Below are 15,968 nucleotides of genomic sequence, written 5' to 3'. Positions count from 1 at the left end.
AATCAACCATCTTCTACCCAAATCCGAAATTGAAGACTAAGGTATGGAACCTTACCTCTTAAATGAAGAACTTGAGGGATTTCTTGTTGGATTTCAAAGCTTGGACAAGATCTTGATAAACAAAGCACTTGAGCTTATTCCTCTCTCTAGAACACTCTCACTTCTCTCTAAAAATATCAGATTTTTGCTCCAAAATGAGCTTCAAGGGTTATTTATCGAAGTTGGTTCGGGTTATAAAGATAGAAAAATGACCAGGCTAGGCACGCTCTATAGTGAGCTATAGACCAGGCTAGGCACGGTCTGTAGCGAGCTATAGACTAAACTAGGAACGCTCTATAGCACGGTAGAGCGTGCTACAGACCTGGCTTCGTGAGGGATATAGCACGGTCTAGCGCTATATAGACCTGGCTTGGCGAGGGTTATAGCACGGTCACATTCTTCCCGCCTTTGGGAATTCGGTCATAACTTCTTGTAGGAGTGTCCAAATCTTAAATCATTAGGAAATTTTAACGGGGCCTTATAGTCCTTTAGGATTATGGAAATCCTGTTGGAATTTGGACAAGGTTCCTCTAAGTGGGTTGTTACGTCAATGATGTCTCAACCCGTACTAGGTTTAGCATGATACATGTACATTTCAAATTAGAGTATGGTTTCTAGGAAGGTCTAGACTAGTACTCTCAAGTGAACAACTTGAGAGGGAAAGGCACGGGACCGTTGACTGCACCGCTGATCGACTAGTCTACTGCAAATAAGCCTTTCCGGTTTAAAAGGGTAATTTATAGGAAAGTGCAGACACTCATCAAGTACCGCTATGTTGATAATAGGCACATATGGAGTATGATGTGGAGCGTGCTTTATGCAAAAATAGTAATACGTTTCCAAATATATATATGATGAAACTGCCTAAAAACAATAAGTAATGCGATAAAGACGAACATAAGAAATAAAAAAAAAGAAAAAAAAAAGACAATAGAGGGAAGTCAGTTTAACTCATGAAAAAATGTGTAAGAACATAATGAAGCAAACAGGGAAATAGGGACGGGAGAGACATGATATAGCAGTCCTAAACAAGATGAAGGAAACAGAGAGAAGACGTACATGTCATAGCAATAAAGGGAAACATGGAGGAGATGTTCATGTCATAACAATTTAGACAAACAAAGGAAAAAAGGAATGCGGTGGGCATGTTATAGCAATATAAGCAAATAAAGAAAAATAAGGGAAGGGATGTACATATCATCAAGTAATCCACATAAGTCAACTTCGTTATGGTAAGAGCCTAAATGTAAATCCCCAGCAGAGTCGCCCTGCTGTTGTGCCCCATTTTCTCGCAAAAGCGGGTTTCGACATGTGATTACTCTTTTAAATGAGTACTAAAAGAGAAGAGTCGCCACCTAACGATTTAAGGTGTGTTAGGTCACCTATTTGCAAATAACTCTGTTTTAACTAGTTCATGTCGCCAAAGATCGGGTAAGGGCTCAAATTACCTCGAAGAGAAGGTGTTAGGCACTCTTCGAGGTCCACAACTGTGGGTCCCAACCGAAGTTTACACTATGCGGATTATAAATTATAACTGTCCTATGTGATCATATAAGACAGGGAAGACAAAGAATTTAAAGGTTCAATTGTGAACAAGTGTAAGGAAAATCGGACAACGTTTAACAATATAGATAATCAGTACAACTTGATTAGTTGATATTTGATGAACAGTAAACATATAAAAGAAGGGGGGTCCTAAGTTTTTTCGCCTAAAGGATAACTCCATGCAACATAAATAATACTTCGCAACTCCCTTAGGGTAGGGGTTGCTCATATTATTCAGCGGGAACAGACTATCATCTCTTGCTACCCGATTACTATGTTAAAGTTGTTTACCTAAAGGCTCTCTAATTCAATTGTAGGTCGTGTCCTATGCATGCACTACCTGTCCCATGCCTATGGTCCAGGAGGCTTTGGACCTACTATTAGGTGGTTCTAGACTCTACTTAGGATGCTCAAAATGATAAAACTAGTGCATATTCAAAACATATAGGACCTCACATAAATACAATAAAAGGCTCAAGTTAACCCCCACACATAAATAACAAATGCACGCGGCAGATTGGGCAGTAGACAGTTTTTAGAATTAAGACACATTAGAGTCGTCAAGTCCTATAGACATGGTTTCTATGTGATTCTGATTTTCAGAATCGTACAAACAGTACTGTAGCTTTAGACTAACGCATTGGCAAATTAAAGGCATTGCAGGTCCTATAGGCATGATCTCTAATTATTTGCATGATGAGATGTTATACTTCTTGAAAGCTATGGATTAACAAGGCTAATTTTTATAAACAAACTGTCTAAGACGAATAACAATATCCAATAGGCATAATTTCTAACAGCTGACAATGTAAATTGATTTAATAATACTTTATCCCTATAGGCATGTCATCTAAGTGTGGCAATACAATGAAGCAGCAAAAGTAATTGATTAGTTGATTAATATCCTATAGTCATGATATCTAGATGAGCAGTATACTAAAAGCAATGGAAGTGATTAACCGATTGATTAGTTGGAGTCTTATAGGCATGTATCTATATTAACAAAGCATATGTTATTACATCCTATAGGCATGCTGTCTAAGTGTGCATAGTGGTAAACATAGAAAAAAGTATGGCAAACAGTGGTAACATGCTTCAATAGTGTACAAGTGAAGTGTGCATGATCCCTATAGGCCTGGTTTCTATGAGTGTGTAGAATAGGAGCACGTCAAACGAATAGCAAACAAGGTAGTTAAATCCTCTAAGCATGTTTTCTACCCGTTCATGTGAGAATCGGAATACCCAACCCATTTTTACTAATCTCCCCCATTGTTTGTTTACAAATTATTACATGACCAAAGATAAAAAAAAATATAGTAAAATATTACAGAATTGAAATTATTACAGGCCCAACAAATAGAGTAGACTCAAGAAGGGCTAACCCAGCACTGTCTGGGCCTTCAATAGACTCTTTCACTCGAATAGCAGTCCCAGATCCAAACATTTCCCAAAACAGGAGAGTATGACCATTTGCACAGCCCAAGGCCACACATGGACTCATACCCAACCCAATAGTTATTGACCAATTTACCAAATAAATTAATGGACCACCCATGGAAATCAACCAAACAGTTCTAAAGAAACACCTCATAGAGTTAGGGTTGTATGACATTTAGCAGGATTCGTAAACACGTTGGCATTTTAGAAGCAAGAGTGACAATATTGATTAAACAAAGAACATGGAACTAGGAGAGTCAATAGACTCAATTTGCATAATGGTAAATGCAACATAGGTTAAATCAATTAGCAGGTGACAGTATGCCAAGGATATTCATAACGCTAGGAGAGTTAAGGGGACATGCCACTTTAGATTAATATGGTAATCATATTAAAAACATATGAGGTGAACATGCTAGGCTTTCCAGAATGAATTCAGAATAAAGCATTAGCCATAAAAGAATTTTAAAAACTTAGGGGTCTAAGTCATAAGGGGTTAGACAGGGTCATAGTCAAGAGATGACAATTATACATGACAAACATGCAAGAAGGTAATCGATGAGAAGCCTAATCATGTGATCTAGAACAGATAGACTCAGAACTTAGGCCAATCGACTATGCATGATCATGTGATCTAAATGTATTAGGGTTCAACTAGAAGCATAAATAATACCAAAGAATGCAAGATTGACCAAACACCAAAGATAAAGCAACAAGTTTGGTTAAAGCATCGCGACAACAAATATGGTTCATGTAAGCAGGTAAGAACAAAGTTCACATAAAGGAATTATCAGTAGAAATTCACTAAGGCAAATTCTGAGTATGAGATGGTTTCCTAGGAATTTCAGTGCAAGAATCCAGAACAAGGCATGAGAAAAACTCACAATAAATAATAGAACAACAAAGTAAACTTAAAGGTACTCAATCATTCATGCTGAACATATTAGAATTTTAAAAATCTAGGCAAGTTGTGACACTCGAAGACTCAGAATTGCAAAATAGCTACAAAGCAAGTAAAATTTCCAATGATAGAAACATAATATTGGAGTCATATGGGCTCAAACAACATGGGTATGCGAAGCACTGGAAACAAGCAAAGAGGATAGAATTGAAAAGGGCGAGAGACTTACCAGTCTGCAGATTCAAGAAACATATAGAAGAGAAAAATAAGTTTCAGGAATAGCTTTGAATATCAGCAGCAAAGAGAACAACCAAAAGACCCAAATCCTAGTGCGTTAGAGTTCACATGAGCCTCAAATGAGCCCCGAGTAGTGCTCACACTAGGTAGGTCAATAGAGAGGGTTCTGGTGGCCTTGGCTTTCAGCAGGCCAAGAACTAAGAGTGCAGAAAGTATTGAAGAATGAGAGTTGAGAGAACAGTAGTAATAACAGTAATTATGTAGTGAATCATTAAGACCTTAAAAGGGAACGGGGAAGGGGGTTTATATAGTAGTAGAAATTGAACGAACAAACATGGAAAACAATCAATCAAGCACAAATAAGGAAAGGAAATATCGCATGCAATCACTAATAGAACCAGTAAAGGAGAAATCGGAATTCACACCATAATTGGAATGTTACTGAGGGAAAATCATACACAAGCCTTAATTGCGACGGAATCAATGAAGACGTGCCACAAATAAGAAGAAATTTACTCTTTCTGAGTATAGAGCCAAAATCGCATCCAGAACCATAGAATCGAAGCCAAATCTATGAGAATCGAACTTGCCGTAAGGATAAAGGTAACGAAAGTTACCATAAGTGAATGATAATAGCAGAAAAGGTAAGTAGGATCCGCGTCTGAATACGTACGAGGAAGGGAGAAATGGGGGTCTTTTAGGTTGGTTAGGGTTTGGTCTCCGAGGGAGAAGAGAGCAGGTGAGGCCGGCTGTGGAGAGAGAAGTGAGGGCTAGGGTTTGGGTGAGTGTAATTGAAAATGGGGGAATAGTTGTGGGCTATTGATCATTTGAGATCAACGGTCAGGATTAGATGAGAAGTGGGGCAGGTCAAATGAACGGGTCGCATCCGGATTGGGTTAATGGAGTCATTTGGTTTGGGCTAGCTTAAGGTATGGGCTGGTGGATTGGGTCTGAAATTTGGCCTATTTTGGGCCAGATTTTAAATAGAAGAAATTAGGGGAAAACCAATTTAATAAAATATCTAAATAAATATAAAAAAATAATATTTATGAAAATTAATATTTCAAAATAATATATCAAGGTTATAAAAATATAAAAAATTCTTTTGACCCAGAATAAAATGACAAAATATAATTTATTGTAAAATATAGGCTATTATTGCAAAATACGTAAATAGTTCAAATAAATGCAAGTGTAATTATATAAAATGAAGTAAAATGTTATAAATTATATATGTGGATGTAACCAATAAATTTGGATGATTATGTCATCCCAAAATAGTTTGAAGGAGTAATTAATAAATATTAGAATAATTTAAATGCAAGAAAATCAATTTTAAAGCCTTAAAAATTATGCAAAATGACGGAAAGTACTTATATGACTCTTGTAAATTGGTGATGATGCAGAAATGATATTTTTATTGTATATATGATATTTATAAAAATAAGAGGGCAAAATTGGGTATCAACACCGTGCATGATTTGGAGTTGGCCACGATAGTTCATGCTCTCAAAATCTAGGTCATACGTGCATGATTTGGATTTGGGTGTCCTGTGAGGTTTACACCGATCATCGCAGCTTGCAGCATTTGTTTAAGCATAAGGAACTTAATTTGAGGCAGCACAGGTGGCTCGAGTTACTGAAGGACTATGATATTACCTTTTACCATCTAGGCAAGGCGAATGTGGTTGTGGATGCCTTGAGCAGAAAAGGTGAGAGTATGGGTAGTTTGGCATTTATTTTGTCAAAGGAGAGACTATTGGTTTTGGACATTCAATCTTTAGCTAACAGACTTGTGGGGATGGTTATTTTAGAGCCCATTCGAGTTCTTGCATGTGTTGTGGCTCAGTCTTCATTACTGTAATGGATCAAGGCTCGTCAGTATGATGATCCGCACTTGTTAGTTTTCAGAGAGATGGTACTACAGGGTTGTGCCAAGGAGGTTACTACCGGCGAGGATGACATTCTGCAATTCCAGGGTCGCCTATGTGTTCCTAATGTTGATGGCTTGAGGGAGAAAATTCTAGAAGAGGCGCACAATTCTCAGTATTCTATTCATCCAGGTGCTACGAAGATGTATCGCGATCTGAGGCAGCATTATTGGTGGCGTAGGATGAAGGAAGACATAGTTGAGTACATCGTGAGATGTCTAAATTGCCAGTAGGTCAAGTATGAGCACCAGAGGCCAGATGGCCTATTCCAGCAGATGGTTATACCAGAATGGAAGTGGGAGCGCATCACTATGGACTTCGTTGTTGGGTTGCCACGGACGTTGAGAAAGTTTGATGCTATGTGGGTCATTGTTGATAGGTTGACCAAGTCAGCACATTTTATTTCGGTGGTGACTACTTACTCTTCAGAGAGGTTGGCGCAAATTTACATTCAGGAGATTGTTCGGTTACATTGTGTGCCTGTTTCAATCATATCAGATAGAGGCCCTCAGTTCACTTCATATTTCTGGAGAGAATTACAGAGCGAGTTGGGTATCCGAGTAGATCTCGGCACAACCTTTCATCCACAAACCGATGGGTAGTCGGAGCGAACAATTCATATTCTGGAGGATATGCTCAAAGCATGTGTCATTGACTTCGGAGGGCAGTGGGATAGATTCTTGCCCTTGGCCGAGTTTGCTTACAATAATAGTTATCAGTCCGACATCAAGATGGCTCCATTTGAGGCCTTATATGGCCGCCGATGTCGTTTGCCCATCAGATGGTTTGAGCACGGCGAGGCTAAGTTATATGGCACTAATTTAGTGAAGGATGCCTTGGAGAAGGTAAAGTTGATTCAGGAGCAGCTTCGCACGATGTAGTCCAAACAGAAGAGTTAAGCTGACCAAAAGGCGCGTGACTTATCATTTATGGTGGGCGAGAAGATTCTCTTGAAAGTCTCGCCGATGAAGGGCATCAAGAGGTTCGGGAAGAAGGGCAAGCTGAGCCCAAGGTTTATTGTCCCATTTAAGGTGCTGAGGCGAGTTGGGGAGGTTGCTTATGAGCTTGCTTTGCCTCCCAGTCTATTGAGAGTTCATCCAGTCTTCCATGTGTCTATGCTCCGGAGGTACCATGCCGATAGGTCGCACGTGTTAGATTACATCACGGTTCAACTAGATGAGAGCCTGGGTTATGAGGAGGAGCCAGTTTCCATTATTGACATGCAGGTTCGCCAGTTGAGGTCCAAGAAGATTTCTGCAGTAAAGGTCCAGTGGAGGGGTCATCCAGTCGAGGAAGCAACTTGGGAGGCCGATGAGGACATGAAGAGCTGATATCCGCACTTATTCAGCACTCCAAGTATGATTCTAGACCCGTTCGAGGATGAATGTTTGTTTAAGAGGTGGAGAATGTAGCAACCCGACCTGCCATTTTTCTTACTGGATCCCCGTTCCCCTAATTAAGACTCCCCGTATGTGCTTTTACTATTTTATGACTTACGGGGATGGTTGGTCTAGGTTTGGAAGGTTTCGGGTTGAAATCGAAACACTTAGTTCCTTAATAGTGGCTTGAGGTGGCCAAGTTTGAATTCAGTCAATATTTTGAGTAAAACAACCCCGGAACAGGGATTTGAAGGTTCCAATAGGTTCGTATGATGATTTTGGACTTGGGCGTGTGTTCAGATCGAGTTTCGGGTAACTTGAGAGCATTTCAGCGCTCAATGTGAAAAGTTGGTGTTATCGAGGTCCGATTGGAATTTTGAGTCTGAGAATAGTTTTGTGTGGTGATTTATGACTTGCACGCAAAATTTGGCATCATTCCGAGTTGATTTGAAAGGAATCAGACGCGCGAAAGTATTTTTAGAAGTTTTTGATTTTCATGTGTTTTGGTGTCCGATTCATGATTTTATATGTTATTTTGGTGTTTCGATCATGCGAGCGAGTCCGTATTATGATGTGGGATGCGTTAGTGTAATTAGATGGGGTCCCAGTGGGCCTCGGGTGCAAATCATATTTGGTTTTGGACATGGGCCGCTGCTAGTGGCTTCAGATCTGGTGCAATCGCACCTGCGTGGAAATGGCCACAGGTGCGAGCTCGCAAAAGTGGCCCAGTGGTTGCAAAAGCAAACTTGAGGCTAGAGTTGGGTGATCGTAGGTGCGAGGCATTTTTTGCATCTTCGCGTATGCAGATGCGATCGAGGCTCCGCATGTGCGAAAATGGGCCGACTAGCTGGGAATCGCAGAAACGGATCCGCAGAAGCCAAAGAAGTCCGCAAATATGGACCCACAAAAGCACCTCCCCATTCACAGAAGCGGGGATGCTGGAGGCTGTGGGGGATCGCAGATGAAACCCTTTGACCGTATCTGCGGTTCCGCAGATGCGATTAAGTGGCCGCATGTGCGGAAATCGCTGGGCAGTGAGGGCTTTTAATCCGAGGCTTAGGCCATTTTCCTCACACTTTCATTTGGTCTTGGGACTTTGAGAGCACTTTTGAGAGGGATTCTCATCAACAACACAAGGTAAGTAAACTCAACCCATTTTCAAGTTAAATACACGGATTATAGGTAGACTAAACATGGAAAATTTGTGAAACTTGAGGGATTTGTGAAGAACCCAGGGTTTAAGTAAAATTGGGATTTGGTATTGGATTTGGTGGTGGAAATTGGAATAAATTATATATTTGAGTTCGAGACGTCATGAGTAATAATTATATTCAAAACTTTTCGGAATCCGGGCATGTGGGCCCGGGGGAGGGGGCGAATTCATGAATCTTCCAAATTGGGGTGGGTAGCTATTATAATAGCTAAATTATGAACTTACGAGCTTATATTTATTAGTTTATATGACTTTTGATTAGTTTCAGAGTCATTTGAGGAGTTCTAGTGAGGTTGAAGAGCCAGATTGAGGACTTGGAATCGAGGTAAGTCTGCTGCCTAACTTTGTAAGAGGGAACATATCCCCTTAGGTGTGTTATTATTGTGTGCTACTTGTTTTGGGGAGCTACATATGCACGAGGTGACGAGATTCCGTGTGTAGGTATATTTCATGATATGTCCGGGTAGACTTAGAGTTACATCATGCCTTTAATTGTACTGTTTATGCCTATCATGTGTGTTAATTTCCTTGATTAGGACTGAGACTGAGGATTTAAATTGGAGATATCAACTTGGTTTCTTATTTTAGAAAAATTGAGAAATACTTGATAAGCTATAAATCCGTGCCTTATGGGATTGGGTCGTTCGCCTAGGCATGATGGTAACACTACTCTTATGGGATCGAGTCGTTCGCCTCGGCATGATGGTAACACTAGTCTTATGGGATTGGGACGTTCGCCTCGACATGATGTTAACACCACTCTTATGGGATTGGGTCATTCGCCTCGGCAGGTTGATAATACTATTCCTATGGGATCGGGCCGTTCGCCTCGGTAGCTTCGTGCTTAATAATCGAAACTTGAGTTAGCACCTTCACGGTCGGTTATGAGATGTTAGTGATTTGATATAGACTCATGAGTGGATTTACTGTAGTTACTCTTATTTACTTCGTTGTTACTTGTTGTAGACTCACCATATCTACTTTATGTTGTTATTTGACTTCTAGTAAGTGTCAAGCTAACCTATCGTCACTGCTTCTTCTAGGTTCGACTAGATACTTACTAGGTACACGTTGTTTTCCATAATCACGCTATACTTCTGCACTGATGTGCAGGTACTGAGACAGATACTACCATTGGTCACACAGGCGCATAGATGATCATCTATGGAGACTTAGTGGCGAGCTGCTTGCCTTGCTATGATTTGCAGCACCATAATCTCCCTCTACCTTATTTACTATTTTTGTCTATCACTTTCAGACAACAGATGTAGTAGTTTTTTATATTCTCTAGATTGCTCATATACTAGTGACGACGGGTTTTGGAAGATTTTTAGCATTTATGTACTGCTGTATTTATCATTTTTATCACTAGAGTGGATGTACATTTTATGCTGATATTTTTTTAAGAAAAGAGCATGCACGATTGCACAAGATCTTACTCACTTTGTTCTACTAAAGGGAACCTTTTGTTTTAAATGTTAAAAGGGGAATAAATTTATATTAGTTTCATTTGTGGGCATGCCTAACGGCGGCGTTAGGTGCCATCGCGACCTATTATGGATTTTGGGTCATGACATGGACTATAATAGAGAACAAAATGTTGCAATTTCCCACTCATTTAAATTCCTTCTTAGAAACTGATCCATCCTTGAGCATCAGAATAATTAGCTATAGGGGCATTATGAAGTGAGGGAATATTGTAATGTTTACCCGAAAAACGGATAGAGTTAAATTCATACGTAGTTCTAAAGATACGTGATATAGCTTGGTACAAATTGGAAAAGTAAGTAAAAATATATCGAATATTGACTGTATAAAGGAATGAAATACAAACCAAATTGATTAGAGAATGATTTATAAACAAACAAGATGAATCAATATCCAAAGCTCAAAAAAGGATACTCTCTATATATCAGTGTAATAATCTTTGAAATGTAAGTGTATGAATGTTTTTATATTTTCTTCGGATGTTCAATCCGCCCTTACAAAAATGATACCCACTCTTAATATAGTGAAAAATCCTACTTTGGATATATTAAAAAATACATAGTGGAGATCCCATGATGGATTAATTAATTAGCTTTTCCTTAATTCCCGCCGAGATTCTCTTCCTAAGTGCGGCCGCAATGACTCTTTGTCTCTAAGACCAATCTTGGTCAGTCTTGGTGTTAGTCGATCTCTGGATCTCTAGCTCGATATTGATTCGAGCTCGATACTGACTCGAGCTCGGTATTGACTCGATCTCGATATTGACTTTGAGCTCGGTATTGAATCGGTCCCTGAATCTTGAGTTTGATAACCTGGCTTCGGATCTCATCTCGATATTATGAAGATGACCCCTTGTCCATCAGGTTCCAATCTTGACTAATTACACGAAGGGAAAAACAGGTTTTGACCATATACAGATAGTCCACTCGTTTCTTGGAAAGATTGTGGCGAGAAACGACATGATTCCCAACGATATGACTAGATATACAGTGACGTTTGCATCGAGCCCGACCATGACGTACTGATAAATGTCCCGTCGGTTTAGTTACCAAGGCATTAAATTTGCGTCAGACAATGGTCGGCCACTGCTGATTTTGAACCGTCTTTTCCAAACCTATAAATATCCCCTCTTCACCATTTTTTACTTTTAAATTTCCAATCTCCAAATCTACTAAGTTCTTTTTTTCATCTTCTGGGTTCTTCATCTGCAAACCTGTGATTTTTACTGCTAACCTCTTCTTAGAACACCAAATCTTATCATCTCCCTCTATTTTTAATCTTTAAATCCAAAATGGCAAAAATATCAAAAACTGTTCCTCTAAAAGAAAACGCTTCTTCATCGCGGCCGGGCGGCGACAAAACACCAGTGGAGCCACGACCTGAGGAGTGCGTTCCCGGGGGGTGTGTTCTTACTTCTGATTTTAAGACCGACAAAGCCTCGTCAGTTCCCAGTCGATGTGAGCCAGTATCGAGATATATGTGCTCGATAACTGAGGGATACCTTAAGCAGGTAAGGAAAAATTACAACTGGGAGAATAAAGAAGTGGTGATCTCGGCTCCCGAAGAAGAAATTACCACCCATGTGAAAGGGTTTTTAAGTGTTTACACTTTCCCTTTCACGTTGGACACCCTCGACCCCATTGTCATTGATTTTTTCCGCCAATATCAAACAAAACTAGGCCAAATCCATCCTTCTTTTTGGTGAATTGTTATTCTGATCCACTTCTTCGCGAGCAAAGTCGAGGGGATGCCTTTCACCCTCGACCTCCTCATTAGGTTGTACAGTCCCCGCCTTTATCGAGGCAGGTAAATAAAACTCCAGCGCTGGGCTACCAAAGTGCTGTTCTCGAGCATAGACGAGGACAAAAACCGAGGCTGGATGGGCCGGTTCATTCGAGTGAGGACTTCCGACCTAATCCCGGCCGAGAAGATGCCATTTCCCGAGCAATGAAAAGTGAAGCATAAGTACAATCCCCCATTTTAGTTCCTATTAATTGTTTTGCTCCTATGCTTCTTCTCATCGATATACTCTTCCGTGATGTAGCGATCTCTTGGATGCCCGGTATAATTCCTAAACTCAAGAGTTGGGTTCGGGACCTAGCTTCGACCTCTACGTATATCGAGCGTTCATGGTGCAATCTATCAAAGGGCTGATGAGAGGCCAGAACTCAAGGTAAGCCCCTTTTCTACGTCTTTGACGATTTTGTTTGAACTATTCCTTACTTAATTTCCTTTCATAAAGGCCTTGGCAAAGATGCTGTCATGAGGCCCTTATCTGATGAGGGGGAGACTTTGATCCCAGCACCGAAACCGGTGAAGGATAGAAAGAGGAAAATAATCTCAACCTCCGAGGATCCCGAACTTAAGAAGAGGGCAGCTCGTAAGCCGAAGAAGAACATCATCCTCCTGACCGAACACTCTGTTCGGCGTCTAAGGGACGAAGATGAAGGATAGGAAGAAGACGACTCCGGGCTGGTAGCCCGAGTTGGAATGAGCATCGAGGCCCCGAACGCTATTGAATCAGTGAAGTCTGCAGAGATTCCATCTCGAGATGAGGGGGTCTCGGGAAGAGACTCGGGCAAAGTCCCCGAGTCATCGAGGATTGAAGATGCCTTCCACCATAATGAGGCAACGGTGGGTACGGCTGTAGGGGCTGGTTTCGAGGCCCCTCGAGATACAAAGAACGCCCCGAGTGATCCACTTGGGGCAATAGAAATTGGAGGCTCCCCGATGCTCCCCTCGTTTTTCGATGAGATGATTCATGAGGCTCAGGCCTTAAAGACCCTCTCTATCGAAGGAGTCCAAGGAAGGGAGGATCCCTTCCATGATTACTTTACTGGGGTCAAAGATACTACCAACCCGAGTGACTTGGAGGTCTCGAGGAAAGACTCGAGCGAGGCATCGAGCATTTTCAATGAAGTGCAGCAAGCTGTGAATCGGGTAAGACTTAACTCCCTATGTTGGTATTACCCTTGTGTTCATTTTTCTCTTCATGTCTTAACTTCTTTTCTTCTTTCTGCATAGACGTTAGTGCTTCATCGGGAAGCATTTTCTCGGTCTCGAACTGAGCTGAGTTGGTATGAAGTAGACCTCCGAGGGCTCATAGAGGAGAGAAATGCCCTTAAACTTCCTAGTGGGAAAAAACAAGAGGAGACCAGGGACCTCCAAGCCGAGTTGGCCAAGGCTCACCAAGATCAGTCCGACTTGATCGAGCAGGTAATGAAAATCTTAAAAGCTCACAGGCTCAATTCTGGAGCGGTGGCTAACATTTCAATCTCACAACTGCAGCAGAAGATCGAGATAAGCGGGCAACTCTGTATGGAGGTCAATATGATGAAGGTAGAGACCTTGGGTTGGAAAGAAGGTATGGACCGCTTTGCTGCAGGAAAAAAGACTGCTTTATCCAAATTGTTATCGGCCGAAATTCATCTTTGAGGCATGAAGGAAAAAAGCTCAATTCAGGCGAAGAAGATAGAGGAGCTCGAGGCCCGGTTGGCTTCCGAACTTGCAAAGGCCAAGTATGAAGCTGAAAAGGCAAAGGCCGAGGCTGAGGCGATCATGGCCGTCTACCGGGACGATGCTGAAGCCGCTCAAGTATAAGCAAGAAAGGCAGCCAAGACCGCTCAAACTCGAGCATATTTGATTGCTGAACTTTCCAAATGCCAATCGCGGAGGGAAACCCTCAAGGAGATCCATGCTTGGGGTTTCGATCTTGCCGATGAGATAAAAAAAGCTAGAGAGCATGAAATCGAAGCTACAACGTTGGCCTCTGATGATGACGACGGTGATGACGAGAGAAAAAGCGGGTCTGAGAGCGGGGAGGACCTCGATGGAGGAGAAACTGCCATTGGAGAAATTCAGGAACCTTAGGATTTTTCATTTTTGCTCTTTTGTGTAGGGTCCTGATTGGACCATGTAAATATCTTCATATATATAAAGATCTCTTTCTTTTCTGACTTGTCTTTATTTCATTCTGAACCTTGTGAAAATTTTGTTTTATTCATGCCTTATGAAAATTTCGTTCATAAGTTCGAGGCTTTAGGCAATTCGATTGAAGTCAGACTAGTGTATTTTTTTTTATAGTCAAGTGAGTACGTGCATGAACTCGGAGTAGGGTGACCCTTATGGTTTAATTGAGTGAGGATGATTTCTCGAACTCAAAAATAAAATGGCCCTTTAGGCTTTTAAATAAGATTTGCTCGAGAGTTCGAACGACTCCGTACCCATTAGGGTTTTCAAGGGTTGATATTATCCATCCTTTGTCTCGAACTCGAATTAAGAGCAGCCCTTAGGCTTTTTGGCCGAGTGAATATTTGCTCGAACTCGAAGTAATGTAGCCCTTAGGCTTTATGGTCGAGAGGGAATTTGCTCGATCTCGAAGTAAAGTATCCCTTAGGCTTTATGGTCGAGTGAGTGTTTATTCGAACTCGAAGTAATGTAGCCCTTAGGCTTTATGGTCGAGTGAGTATTTGCTCGAACTCGAATTAATGTATCCATTAGGCTTTATGGTCGAGTGAGTGTTTACTCGAACTCGAATTAATGTATCCCTTAGGCTTTATGGTCGAGTGAGTGTTTTCTAGAACTCGAAGTAATGTAGCCCTTAGGCTTTATGGTCGAGTGAATGTTTGCTCAAACTCGAAGTAATATAGCCCTTAGGCTTATGGTTGAGTGAGTGTTTGCTCGAACTCGAATTAATGTAGCCCTTATGCTTTATAGTCGAGTGAGTGTTTACTCGAACTTGAAGTAATGTAGCCCTTAGGATTTATGGTAGAGTGAGTGTGTTCTCGAACTCGAATTAATGTAGCCCTTAGGCTTTATGGTCGAGTGAGTGTTTGCTCGAACTCGAAGTGATGTAGCCCTTAGGCTTTATGGTCGAGTGCGAGTGAATGTTTGCTCAAACTCGAAGTAATATAGCCCTTAGGCTTTAGGGTTGAGTGAGTGTTTGCTCGAACTCGAATTAATATTGCCCTTAGGCTTTATGGTCGAGTGAGTGTTTACTCAAACTCGAAGTAATGTAGCCCTTGGGCTTTGTAGTCGAGTGAGTGTTTGCTCGAACTCGAAGTAATGTAGCCCTTGGGCTCGATAGATAATTCCCGAGTGAGAATGGTTGCTCGAACTCGAGTTAGGGTAGCTCTTAAACTTTATAGTCGAGTGAGGATTTGCTCGAACTAGAAATAAGAATAGCCCTTAGGCTTAGTGGTTGAGTGAGGACTTGCTCGAACTCGAAATAAGGTAGCCCTTGGGTTTTGTGGTGCTCGATCTCATTGATTTTTTGGTTGGCAGTCCCCGATTTATGGGGTAATGGTCGGCCCTTAAGCCTATTTGCATAATAGATCACGAAATAGAGGAATTTGTTTGGGATATAAGATATCAATAAAGAAGAAATTTCTCTTTATAAGTCATTGTACATGTGTTCATGTTTTGTGCCAGGGCTCGGGAAAACTACACGGGCATGGATCGTTTTACCATATTGCCCTTATAAGTGTTCCTATCGAGACCTATTGCCATGAAGTAACGAAGTAACTTTCTTGCACCGAACTTGATAATCATCATTGATATATTCAAGGGTAATTCTCCCCAGTATTCGAGGTTGATTGTAAGGACGCCTCGGATACTGTTGAATTGTTCCAAGTTAGCACGATCAATGGTTGCCTCATTAAAAACCTTGCTGAAAAACCCATTTGGGACAAAACCGGTCTAAGGGAAAAAGAGTGCAACGCGTGCTTTCAGGCCTAAAAGCCTCGAGTCGAATAATCCATCCCTGTTTCTGGTCGATCACCTGCAAAGGTTAATTTCAA

The 15,968-nt window shown here is 41.1% G+C and overlaps 2 protein-coding genes across 2 annotated transcripts; both read left to right on the top strand.

The window, feature by feature from the left end:
- The first annotated feature begins 6,074 nt into the window (after positions 1-6,074).
- LOC138898820 (uncharacterized) lies at positions 6,075-6,971 on the top strand. The gene is made up of 3 exons (XM_070184924.1): positions 6,075-6,299; positions 6,589-6,642; positions 6,759-6,971. The coding sequence occupies exons 1-3, from the start codon at positions 6,075-6,077 to the stop codon at positions 6,969-6,971; spliced, it is 492 nt and encodes a 163-aa protein (XP_070041025.1).
- A 48-nt stretch (positions 6,972-7,019) lies between these two features.
- LOC138898819 (uncharacterized) lies at positions 7,020-7,421 on the top strand. The gene has a single exon (XM_070184923.1). It carries the CDS (start codon positions 7,020-7,022, stop codon positions 7,419-7,421), a length of 402 nt encoding a protein of 133 aa, XP_070041024.1.
- Positions 7,422-15,968: the final 8,547 nt, after the last annotated feature.

This window comes from Nicotiana tomentosiformis, chromosome 9 (assembly GCF_000390325.3).
Source record: "Nicotiana tomentosiformis chromosome 9, ASM39032v3, whole genome shotgun sequence".
Taxonomy (NCBI): domain Eukaryota; kingdom Viridiplantae; phylum Streptophyta; class Magnoliopsida; order Solanales; family Solanaceae; genus Nicotiana; species Nicotiana tomentosiformis.
Note: the sequence above shows the minus strand (reverse complement) of the source record. Positions and strands in the feature narration are given on the sequence as shown.